General features: G+C 51.1%; 1 protein-coding gene across 1 annotated transcript in view; it reads right to left on the bottom strand.

Annotated features, from left to right (window-relative positions):
* LOC114627461 (fer-1-like protein 4) overlaps positions 1 to 11,293 on the bottom strand; it is a 38,090-nt gene extending 26,797 nt beyond the window's left edge. The window contains exons 1-19 of the mRNA XM_028775294.1: positions 11,178 to 11,293; positions 10,916 to 10,971; positions 10,503 to 10,591; positions 10,326 to 10,425; positions 7,791 to 7,882; positions 7,608 to 7,649; positions 7,009 to 7,173; positions 6,513 to 6,573; positions 6,275 to 6,406; positions 5,950 to 6,012; positions 5,709 to 5,793; positions 5,314 to 5,473; positions 5,018 to 5,201; positions 4,028 to 4,214; positions 3,145 to 3,515; positions 2,751 to 2,859; positions 2,387 to 2,564; positions 2,186 to 2,306; positions 1,763 to 1,863 (exon numbers count right to left, since the gene is read on the bottom strand). Of these exons, the coding sequence (XP_028631127.1) occupies positions 1,763 to 1,863; positions 2,186 to 2,306; positions 2,387 to 2,564; positions 2,751 to 2,859; positions 3,145 to 3,515; positions 4,028 to 4,214; positions 5,018 to 5,201; positions 5,314 to 5,473; positions 5,709 to 5,793; positions 5,950 to 6,012; positions 6,275 to 6,406; positions 6,513 to 6,573; positions 7,009 to 7,173; positions 7,608 to 7,649; positions 7,791 to 7,882; positions 10,326 to 10,425; positions 10,503 to 10,591; positions 10,916 to 10,971; positions 11,178 to 11,256 (2,375 nt within the window). The 5' untranslated portion in view covers positions 11,257 to 11,293. The remainder of the gene's footprint in view (positions 1 to 1,762; positions 1,864 to 2,185; positions 2,307 to 2,386; positions 2,565 to 2,750; positions 2,860 to 3,144; positions 3,516 to 4,027; positions 4,215 to 5,017; positions 5,202 to 5,313; positions 5,474 to 5,708; positions 5,794 to 5,949; positions 6,013 to 6,274; positions 6,407 to 6,512; positions 6,574 to 7,008; positions 7,174 to 7,607; positions 7,650 to 7,790; positions 7,883 to 10,325; positions 10,426 to 10,502; positions 10,592 to 10,915; positions 10,972 to 11,177) is intronic.
* Positions 11,294 to 11,678: the final 385 nt, after the last annotated feature.

The raw sequence follows: 11,678 nt of genomic DNA, 5'->3' as shown, positions 1-11,678 counted from the left end.
CTGTGTGCTGTGTGCTGTGTGCTGTGTGCTGTGTGCTGTGTGCTGTGCTGTGCTGTGCTGTGTGCTGTGCTGTGTGCTGTGCTGTGTGCCGTGCTGTGTGCTGTGTTGTGTGCTGTGCTGTGTACTGTGCTGTCCTGTCCTGTCCTGTCCTGTGCTGGGCTGCACAGGGCTGACATATCCAACTGCAAATTTTCTCTTGAATTCACTCCCCTGGCCTTTTACTGTTGTTTTGGTTTGGTTTTTGAGACAGGGTTTCTTTGTGTAGCTCGTGGCAGTGCTGGAACTCACTCTGTAAATCAGGCTGGCCTCGAACTCAGAAATCCACCTGCCTCTGTCTCCCAAGTGCTGGGATTAAAGGCGTGTGCCACCACCGCCCAGGCTATTTATTTCTTTATTTACTCACTTATTTATAGACAATGATCTCATGTGTGCCACACTAGTCTCAAGCCTGATCTTGACTTCTGATCTTCTTGCCTCTATCTCCCAAGTGCTGGGATAACAAGCGTGCACCAGCATGTCAGGCTATTGCAGGGCTGGAGACTGAACCCAAGGCTTTGTGCATGCTAGGCAGTCACTCTGTCATGTGAGCCCATTCCCCGTATCTCCACTGCATGCCTCCGTTCCTTTCCTATCACCTAAACATTGCAAAGCCTTCTTTAGTAGTCCTGCTTTCTCGCTCACACCCCCTCTCTCCCAACTCATTCTTTCTAGAATTATAAGTGAGAATTTCAAGACCTTCAGTGGCTCTCCCCTGCCACTCAGAGAGGAAACTACAGTCGCTACAATGACATAGCAGGTGCCACAGGTGTCTGCTGAATAAAGAGGAAGCTCTTGAGAAAAGTGTCAGAGAGGGACTTGAGTGCCTGGCGCAGGGGGTCAGATTCAGGGAAGTGCAGGTGAAAAACAGAAACAACTAGGACTAGTTCATGTGGTTACAGCAACAACTGGTGACTGAGAAAGGACCAGTTAAGGATGCAGGAGAGACAGACGCCAGCGGAGCTAGTTATGCAGGAGGTGAAGGGTTAAATCAGTATCACAGAGGTGCTGCCAAGGAAGCAGCACATCCTCCCCTCATCAGCAAGTAAGGCATGCAAGTATGGATCAGAAGCTGGCTAGGTACAGACCGGATGGAGAAAGGCAGGTTTACTGGTTGATTTTGTGGCAACTTGACTCAAGCTAGAGTCATCAGAGAGGAAGGAGGGGATATCTCCATGAGATCTAGCTGTAAGGCATTTTCTCAATCAGTGATGAGTAGAGGAGGGCCCAGCCCACTGTAGGTGGTGCCATCCCTAGGCTGCTGGTCCCGGGTTCTATAAAGAAGCAGGCTGAGCAAGCCCGGGGCAGGAAGCCAGTAAGCAGCACCCCATGGGCTCTGCAGCAGCTTCTGCCTCCTTGGCTGAGTTCCTGTGCTGACTTCCTTCAATGATGAACAGCAGTGTGGAAGTGGAAGGTGAATAACCCTTTCCTCTCCAGTTTGCTTTTTGATCATCCTGTCTTGTTGCAATAGCAATCTTAACTAAGCAGAGTTTTACTGTCTTTACGAAATAGGAGGGAAGAGAAGCCTTATTATAAGCCTCGAGGAGTCCAACGGCCCGTGATCTCTACTGAGTTCCTTTGATATGGGCACCTCTCCTTCTCATTCTGTAGGTGCTGGACAAACACAGCTTGAAACTACCCTTGGTCTAGACAGTCACTGTGAGCCTCTCTCCCATCCTGAAACTGGCCACAGGTAGGCAGCTCTGCAGGCTGACACTCAGCTCACCTGCTCCCAGCCACCAGCTCTTCCAGAGTCTGCTTGAGTCGTGTGCAGGCACCCAGCCCTGACCTGCGCTGCGTCTTCTCAACCTCCTGCAGGCCATGGTCCTGTGTGGGCTCCAAGAGAAGTCAGTCTTGAGAGTCCCTGGCCCATACCCTCCCCATGCACACCACTCTCCTGATGGCCCTTCATTGGATTCTGGTTCTGATTCTCTAGCCCCCTTCTGTCTCCGTCAATCGCTCTGCCGTCTCCCACAACTCTGTTCCCCTCAGTTTACCTAGAAGCTTCGAGCTCTGTCCACCATTTCCCTTCCCTGCACCAAGGTTACTGGCTCCACCCCATTAGCCTGTACTTTGGAGCGCCTTCAGAAGCCTCAGTCTTTTGCGTCCTGTGGCTAGGCCTTTCCCATCAGGTGTGTCTTGCTCTCACCAGCCTCTCAGCTACTTTACACACACTGTTGCTGCTGTGCAGGCGCCAAGTATAATCCTCCCAGCGGCTCCACACATGTAGGCAGGGCTTTCGGTGACGCAGAGGCAAGCAGAGATATGGCCTGGCCAGACAGAGAGAAGAGAGAGCCTGGGGCGTCTTGATTGCTCAAGGATCTCTTTAAACCCAACTCAGGTCACTTACCCATTGCCATCCACAGGTTCAGGCCTCTGAGCAGGTGTCCCCAGCAACTCTTGCTCCTCCTGCCCTGACCCTCTGTCCTCGGATTCCAAGAGAGGTTGAGCTTCCGGTGTGCTGCCTTCAGATCCCTCATCAGCCCTTGATCCTTGGCCCAGTTGCTCTTCCCGGCGGCCTGCGTGACCTGCACCCCATTGAGGACCAGAGCATCAGGTTGAAGGTCAAGCATTTCCTTCCACAAACCCTCCTCCCTCAGTGGAGCAGCACCCACCACTCTCTTTGAAGTGAACACCCCTTCCTGTGGCCTAATGTCTGAAACAAGGGACCACTCTCCATCCTGTGGCTTTTCGGGCTCATCTAGGCCACATACCAATGGAAATCTCCAGGCTAATGGGCTTCTTGGCCAGTGAAGGGTCAATCATGGTGGCCTCAAAGAGCACCCCGAAAAGCAAGAAATCTTCAAAGGATGCCAGGGCATTCTAGGAAAGAGAGTGAGCCTGGGGTTAGCTCCCGCCCTCCTGGGGAGCAGTCTGTTGTGCTTGGTCACAATGCCTACATAAAGACATCAAAAATAAGACCCAGGAGGCTCTGTGTCTTACCTCCCTTTCTACCCCTGGTAGCTCCCCCCAGGAACTGAGCCCCTCAATATATACCATGATCAGATACACTAGCACACGTATGCACATACACGGATTCTTCATCCAAGTCCCCAAATTGGAAATAGCAGCATGTTGCCTGATGCTGAGGGTGACTCCAGCCCCTACCTCTGGCAGAGGCAGCAGCTCCTCCACCTCTACCTCCATTGCACTAGGAATCTCAGGCACAGCCTCGCTGGTGCTGGCATTGGCAGGCTGCAAAATGCCAGCTGGGGTCTGACCCTGCCCGGTCTTCTCCTTCTTCTTTTTCTTCTTTCCGGTGAGCCGGGACAATCTGGACCCTTGTGAGCTCTGGGAGGACTTGGGTTCAACTCTGCCGTCGAACACCTCCGTGGACACAGCTACCAGAAGTCGACCCCGGAACCAAATGCCTTCACCAAGGCCTTCGTTGAGACTTTGAAGGCCATCCCGGAGCCTGCCGCTGGGGAGCGAGCCATAGAGGGGCACCCAGGCTGGACCGAAAGTGGGGTTAAATCCCGCTGTAGGGGGACAAGAACAGGGTTTAGAGGGGAATACAGAATAAATGGATACTGTTCTGAACTGTACACCCTGGTATCCTCCAGGGGCTGGGGTGGGGAAGATACGGCAGGGGTTCGGTTCTTTCTGAAGGGAGTATAACAGTACCGGGCAGAGGATCTCTCTGGGCTTTAGGGAGGAGATGAGGTTGGGGTGGAAGTTCTGGTTTTGTCGTAAAGGTTTGGGGCTGAGGCGGATATTTCAGAGTGGTCACTTCCCTGCAAGGCTTGACTGGAGTAACCATGTGCTTAAGACTTTGTAAAACTGAGGGCGGGATCATGGCCGGAAGGCGGAGCCTGGTTTAGGGCGGGATCACGGTTGGAAGGCAGAGCCTGGCTTAGAACAGTTTGTGTTGTGGGGTGATGGTCCCCACCTGGGCCACCTGTGTTCTAGGATGTTGTTCTGAGGAGCTGACGTGAGCCACAGTAGACAAGCCCCCCTCCCCACCCCACCCTCCCGGGCCAGATGTGCTCACCTGTGCGACCCGAGTTCGAGATCTGCCTCAGGTCTAGCACGTGTGTGGCGAGTGCCACATCCGCAAGAGGTGCGTCGTCACGCAGCTGCAGGCGAAGGTTGCGTGTTAGCGGCGGGAAGAGCTCCACGAAACTCAACTGCTCGTTCCACTCAGGCGCTGTCTCTTCTCCGCGGACAGAAGTCTCACCCTGAAGGCCAAGTCAGGCAGAAGGGGGTCAATGCAGGTCCCAAAAGATGGCTCAGCAGGAGACGATGCTTGATATCAATCTGATGACCTAAGTTTGATTCCTGGGTCCTATACTGTTGTCCTTCCTATAGGTTGTCCTCTGACTTTTCACACATGTGCTATGGCACTCAGCACACCACACACATACACAAAATAAAAAAAGGCTGGAGAGATATGTGATGGTTTGTATATGCTCGGCGCAGGGAGTGGCGCTACTAGAAGGTGTGCACCTGTCCTCATGTGCTCATAACTCCACGGAGCTATTCATACATACATAATTAAGAATAAAAACAGTTGCCAGGCGGTGGTGGCGCACGCCTTTAATCCCAGCACTTGGGAGGCAGAGGCAGGTGGATTTCTGAGTTCGAGAGTTCGAGGCTAGCCTGGTCTACAGAGTGAGTTCCAGGACAGCCAGGGCTACACAGAGAAACCCTGTCTCGAAAAACCAAAAAAAAAAAAGAATAAAAGTCTTGGGAGGCAGAAGCAGGCAGATCTCCGAGTTTGAAGCCAGCCTGGTATACAAAGTGAGTTCCAGGACAGCCGAGGGGTACACACAAAGAAGCCGTATCTTGAAAAACAAACGAAAAAACAACAACAAAAAGCCAGTCACTGTGGCATATGCCTGTAATCCTACCAAACAGATCTTTGAGTATCAGGGCTACACAGCAAAACCTTGTCTCTAAATGAATAAATAATGATTATCTTTAGTAAATAAATACTTTTTAAAAGACTCGAGCTGCAGCATGGGGCATAGGAGTGACTTACCTGCTGCCCCAGGAAGCTCACCCGCACGTATGGATCCAGGAGGACATGTTGGTCGTGCAAGGCTCGGGCCAGACTGCCCAGCAGCCCCGTGCGCACCGTGGGAAGCCCCTCTGCACGGTACACACGGACTCGCAGCCGTGACCATGGCCTCTCAGCCTGCACCCCGCGTGGCAGGAGTAGATTCCTAGGAGGAGCCAGCGTGAGGAGTGAAGCGGGAGTCTGAACCCCTCTGCTTCTCTGCCTCCCCCCAGGCCATGCCTCATTCAGTTTTCTCCTCCCACCACACCCCAGCTCACTTCTCTATGTCTGAACTGGTCCCTGGGCATGGGGGTGGTGGTGGAAGGGGGAGGTCCCCACGTGCCCTCACAGACAAGGTGATCTTGACAAAGCCCTTGGTTCCGGCGCGGGTGTCACGGGGGTCATGCAAAGGAGCCCACTTTTGATGGAAATGGCCATCTGAGGACAGAGGAAGAGGACAGAGAGTGAGGGGACATCTAAGGGACACAGGTTCAGGATGTTGGACAATGGCTGGAGTTAGGGCAACACATCCTGTCTCATACAGAAAGAAGAACCACCTTAGAAGAAAGGGCAGCATTCACAAGAGAGAGCTGTTTCCGAAGTTAGTCCACTGCCCAGAATTCAGTTAATTTGTTCATACAAATAAGTTTCAGAGAGAGGAAGGGTTTAATACCTGGCTGGTCCAAGGCCATCCCCAAGTCCATCCTGAAGGTTCCTATCCTGGTGGCCATAAACGGGAGAGTCTGCGAGTGGAAAGCCTGGGGAGAGAAGGGTTAGTCCTGGTGCTTTGGCATCTTTCTCCCTGCCTGACTTTTGACTCTCAGTTTATAGCCCTGGTGATTTTCCTGTCTCAGTCCCCCAGATGCCCAGCTGGGCACCTCCCTTTCCTCACATGAATCTGCTTTCCCACTCACAGTTATCTCCAGCAGCAAGTCTTGGAGATGAAGCCGAGTCTCATGAAATTCGAACAAGAAGTACTGGGGAGAGGGATGAGGAACGTTAGAAAGGCGAGAGGTTAGGCACTCAGTCAGCTTGCCCGGAATTCTTGCGTACAGAATGTGGTCCCTTTCCTAAAAGGCACCTACACTCTCTTCCCTCTTTCCCCAGGATGAATCCCCTGGCCTGGCTCAAAACGCAGAACTGGCGTCTTTGCATCCTGGCCCCGCCCTCTCTAGGGACAGGTCTCTCTGGATCCCTCCCATTCTCTCAGACTCGTCCTCTTCCTCGGTGGCGCCTCACCTCGTTGTAGAAGGGGCAATTGGTTCCACGCAATGTCGCAGTCACTCGGCGCTGATCCCCGACTCGAACAGCCACATAGGGGTTAATATTGACTCCCACCAGTTTCTGGGCCTCAAGCACTGTGACCCCAACCTGGGTTAGGAATGAAACAAAGAGAGGAAAGAAAGTCAGAGCTGCCTGGGTAAGGGGAGAAACCTGTGAGATTCCACGAGGTTAGAATACGGCCTGAGAGTCTTACCTGGAAGTCCTGGGCTTTGCACACCTTGAAGGGGTCTCCCCGGGGCAAGCCTAGAGCTCGGCTGTAAAGAAATATAGGGTCAGCTCTACTCTTCCCTCCTCTCCTACCCACACATACAGATGCATGGTGCTAAAGATGAGGAGTCAGATCTCCTTCCCCTACCTCCATCTCAGGCCTACATCCAGAATTCGACTCACTCTTGGAGCTCTGAACAAAAGTTGGTTGAGACCCGCTCTGTGGCCACACTGCTAAGCGCTGTACCACTGACATGAAGAGCAGACACAACCTGTCTTTATCAAATTCCTTTACAAATCAGTGTGAGCCGCTCTAAGTGACTTTGAACATGGCAGAGTCTGTACTGTAAGTGAATGACCTTTGATGCCAGAGTATCCACCGTTTCCGGTACCCTGGTATGGACGGATGGGCGTGGCTCATGTGTGTGAGGAAAACTGACTCAGAGACAGGGTGTGAGACCAGGAGCATGTGAGCATGTTACCTTTTGAGAGGGCGGAACACCACCCCAGAAATCTCCACGTCAGGTTCGTCCTCCAGCTCCAGCTCCAGGTCCAGCTCATTCTCCTCATCGTCTTGTGTTCCTAGGCTTCGGGCTAGCCTGCGGCCCATAGACACTGCCCGCCGCTCCAGCTGGGCCTCCCCAGGCCTGAGAGGAAAGGCCTCATAGGACCTGTCACCTGTTGCTGGGCGATCCTTGCCTTTGCTTATCTTAGAACTGACCTTTAACTGGCAGATTGACCCCACTTATCCTCTTTTTTATTTAGGTTTGGTTTTTTGAGACAGGGTTTCACTGTGTAGCCTGGGCTGTCCGGAAGTTGATTTGTAGACCATGCTAGCCTCAAACTTACAGTGATCTGCCTTCCAAGTGCTGAGATTAAAGGGATGCATACCACACCCAGCTTTGGACTAACTTCTTAACCCTGAGATCTGTCTAATTTCAGAACCTAGTCTTGATGCAAGGATTGACCTCTGACCTTATAATTCAATCACCAGAATCTCAGACTCTAGAATTAAATCATGGCACAGGCTCCTCAGCCCCAAACTGACCCTGTTTGCTCCCTATCACTGCCACATACTCACTCTGTGTCCTGGAAGCCCACATTGGGGATGATCAACTCTAAGCTAGGAGGGAAAACAGAGAGGAGGATAAGACCCGACTGTAGTGTTGAGATCACAGAACCCAGCAGACCCAGGGTGGACGTGAATGCCGCCTCTCTCTTCATCTGGGGACACCAGGCCTTGCATAGGTTACTAGAGGGTTACCTGTCTCGAATGGGTGTCCCAAAGTCCTCCTCTGCCCAGGTTCCAGCAGCTCCCTCAGGGGGCTGATACTTTAGGTCAAGCTCCACTTGAATCTGAAAACCAAATACAGCACCCGTCAGCGCCCTCCAAGTCGGTGCCCTCAAACTGACATGGGGCTAAGAGGATACCAATACCTTTCACACCGTCTGTAAATAGAGAACCTCTCCATCTATGTCTGCGGTAGCGTGTTCCTCTCCGGTTATAATAATGTTAAGATTCACAACTTTCTGCACTGCTGCTAGAAGCCAAGGTGGCTTTCTTTAATGATGACCCCTGGTAGGTTAACTACATTCCAAGGAAGGCCCTACTCCTAAGAGCAGCTGGATAACACAAATTGACTCTTATCAAGGGGTGAAAAATAAAGAAAACTCACAGTCGGGTAGGTAGGGAGGTGAGGGTGGAGAGGAGATATGGGAAGAGTTGAGGGATGAATATGACCAAATACATCCTATTAAATTCTCATAGAATTATTAAAGACTATCATGCTGTAGATATTCACAACCTTCTTGAGAACCAACGGCAATACGCTTAGGAACCTAGAGGATGTTTGCTGCCAAGCCTGACAACTTAAGTTTGATACCCAGAACCTACTACACAGAGGAAGAGAACCAACTCCCAGAAGGTGTCCTCTAACTTCTACACAAAGGCTCATGAACACATAAGAAATCAATGTTTAAAGGGCTGGAGAGACGGCTCAGGTGTTAAGAGCACTGGCTGCTTTTTCAGAGGACCCAAGTTCAAGTTCCAGCTCCCACATGGTGACTCACAACCATCTATAATAGAATTGATTCCCTCTCCTGGCATGCAGATGTACATGCAGTCAGGGCACATACATATCCATAAAATATGTAAATAAATAAATCTTAACAAAAATAAAAATAAGTGTTCATAATAATTTTTTTAAGAAAGGGTTTTATTAGCCGGGTGGTGGTGGCACACTCCTTTAGTCCCAGCACTTGGGAGGCAGAGGCAGGTGGATTTCTGAGTTAGAGGCCAGCCTGGTCTACAGAGTGAGTTCCAGGACAGCCAGGGCTACACAGAGAAATCCTGCCTCAAAAAAACAAAAAAAAAGGTTTTAATTGTATAGCCCTAACTAGCCTTGAACTTAGAGAGATCCACCTGCCTCTGCCTCTCTCTCTGCCTCTCTCTCTCTCTCTCTCTCTCTCTCTCTCTCTCTCTCTCTCTCTCTCTGTTTCTCTCTGTGTGTCTGTTTCTCTCTCTGTGTCTGTTTCTCTCTCTCTGCCTCTCTCTCTCTGCCCCTCTCTCTCTCTCTCTCTCTCTCTCTCTCTCTCTCTCTCTCTCTCTTTCTCTCTGCCCCTCTCTTTCTCTCTGCCTCCCTCTCTCTCTGCCTCTCTCTCTGCCTCTGCCTGGATTAAAGATATGCGCGACCACACTCGACTATAAATAAAATGGAGATAGACAAAAGGACTTGGGGCTGGGGGTGCAGCTCAGTTGGTAGAGTGTTTGGCCAGCATTCAAAAAGGCTTGAGTTTGGGCTCAGCAGCACTGAAAACAATAAAACATAAGCCTGGAATATACAAAAGCAAACACTCACACAACAAACAAACAAATAACTGGACTCAACCTCAGTGTGCACGTCACCTCCTGAGCCTGTTCTTTCACTGTTCTCGGCCCTCACGGCCTGCTCCTCGACAGCTTTCCCAGTTCCAGATCCTTCTAGGTTTCTATCTTACCCAACTTCCCGAACCAGCACACTAGCCCTTTATGTTTCTAGGTTCTCTGTCTGAACGTTCTCCCTTCTACGTAGTGCCTATCACCTTCAGTTCTGAGCACAGGTATAGTTTCCTCAGGAAAGTCTTCAGACCTCCCCGTCAGGGTCACCGACTGGTTAGATGCACTCTCACAGCCTTGTACCAGCTCTTCTGTAACACTTGTGGTGGCAAACTTTGTCTTGTGTGGATGCTTGCTCAATGCTTGACCCCCTCATGAAGCTAGTGGGCTTCAACAAAGCAAATCTTTATCCGGTTTTGCTTACCACTGAGTGTTCATTGCTCAACACCATCCTTTAACTTAACCAATGATTGAATGAAAAAAAAAAAAAGTCAAGCGTAAGTCTGACTTCCCCTTGTGTAAATGAGAGAGCTTGGAGATGCCAATAACTCTTTCAGGTACACCAACAGGAAGTAGCAGATCTATGATTTCAAGCCAGGTCCACCTCTTCTAAAGGTATACGACCTTTTATACGACCTTTTATGAAATACGAGGAAAACCCTAACAGCTTCATTGTTGTCTCCCATAAGAAAAGAAGAGAGCCTATCCCAGACCCGAGGAGCAACAGGTACACGCACCACATCCCTGAGCCTCAGAAATGAGCCTGCTTCTGGCCGGTGTAGGGCTCAGACAGGGGCTGCAAACAGAACCTAAGCTGGGCCGGGTGCTTGTTCCTGCTCCTGTCTGCCTCAGTTTTTCCTCTGTTCATTCAAACCCTCTGTCTGAAGGCAACAGAGTTGCTGAAGGTAGGCTGGTGGCACTTACCGGAGATAGCTGGAGTCTCTCATCCACCAGAGCTTCCTTCAACACCAAATGCCCAGCACTCTGCAGCTGCTGCAGAGAAATCACCAGGGTCCCCAGGGGCCTAGAAGAATGGCATGGAGCAAAAGACTGAGCCAGGTGGATGGCAGCCATCACCTGGCTTCCCTCCGTTCTCCTTACCTGGGGCTGAACACACGGCTACAGTTGACCACCTGCACAGACAAACTTTCCCCAGCCAGTGGAGATCCATAGTGGGGCCAACGAAACAGCTAGGAACAGGAAGACGCTCGTGATACCAGGTACCAGGCTGACTGACCCTCACACCTAATCCAGAGTCTACCCTCAATGGTCCGAACATGAGGCTACGTCTAGGACTGATCTCGAAAGCCTGGAACAAATCTCTCCAACATGGAGTTGGTGTCAATCTAGGGCTGCCATGGGACTGATTGCCAATCAAGAACTAATCCCACTAGTTTTGAGGGTGACATCTCAAACCAGTTCTGAACTCTCCAACCTGAGATTTACACCTTCCAAGCCCAGGAATGAGCCCTTCTGCCCCAGGATGGACCCGGAAAAGAACCAGCTCTACTGACCTCACCCACGTCTGCCTCTCGGCCACAGTGAATTTTCCTTGTTTTCTGGGTAAAGCCTGCTCAAAAAATGAAACTAGAGATTTATTATCCCCTACACATATACAAAATCATTTGCCTCCCCGACCCTTGTCGCACTGTCTCACACTTACAGAAGAGTAGAAGATAAAGAAGTAGAAGCCAGGGAGAAGTTGGAGGTCTAGGGAATGAAGAATGTAGAACTCCCCAATTCTAAAAAGACTTAGACCATCCATGCAAATCTCACCTCGAAAGCAGAGCCTCACTTGTCGGTCGTGGATGCCCGGCAGCCCTGTTAGGTGCTTCACACACACAGTCAGAGCCATGGTCACAGTGCCGCCGGCTCTCAGGCTGCCTGCTTCCCCTTCTGCCCGCCTGTGTTGTCCGTGACTCACGTACTCACCCAGCAGGTTCAGCACTCCCTTCCCTTTAGTCAAACACACAAGGGGGCAGGCCTGGAGGTCATAGTTGGGGAAGGATGGAGGCTAAGAGGTGTGGGGGTAAGGTCCCTGCAGTCAGCACAGAACTCTGCCTGGACCATCTGCAGGATGCCAAGAAACTTGAGCCTCAACAGGATGGGAGCTGGGATAGGTAGGAATGGAGAAGAAGACAGGCTCTCAGTCTGGTCTGTGCTGGCCTAGGAAGCCTCCAGGGCATTGTTTTGGCTTTCTCTCTATCACAGTGATAAAACACCATGACCAGACGTAACTTAGAGAGTCGTCTTAGGGTTACTATTCCTGTGATGAAA

Source organism: Grammomys surdaster, unplaced genomic scaffold (genome assembly GCF_004785775.1).
Source record: "Grammomys surdaster isolate TR1022 unplaced genomic scaffold, NIH_TR_1.0 254, whole genome shotgun sequence".
Classification (NCBI taxonomy): Eukaryota; Metazoa; Chordata; class Mammalia; order Rodentia; family Muridae; genus Grammomys; species Grammomys surdaster.
This window is presented reverse-complemented; position numbering and strand designations above follow the sequence as displayed.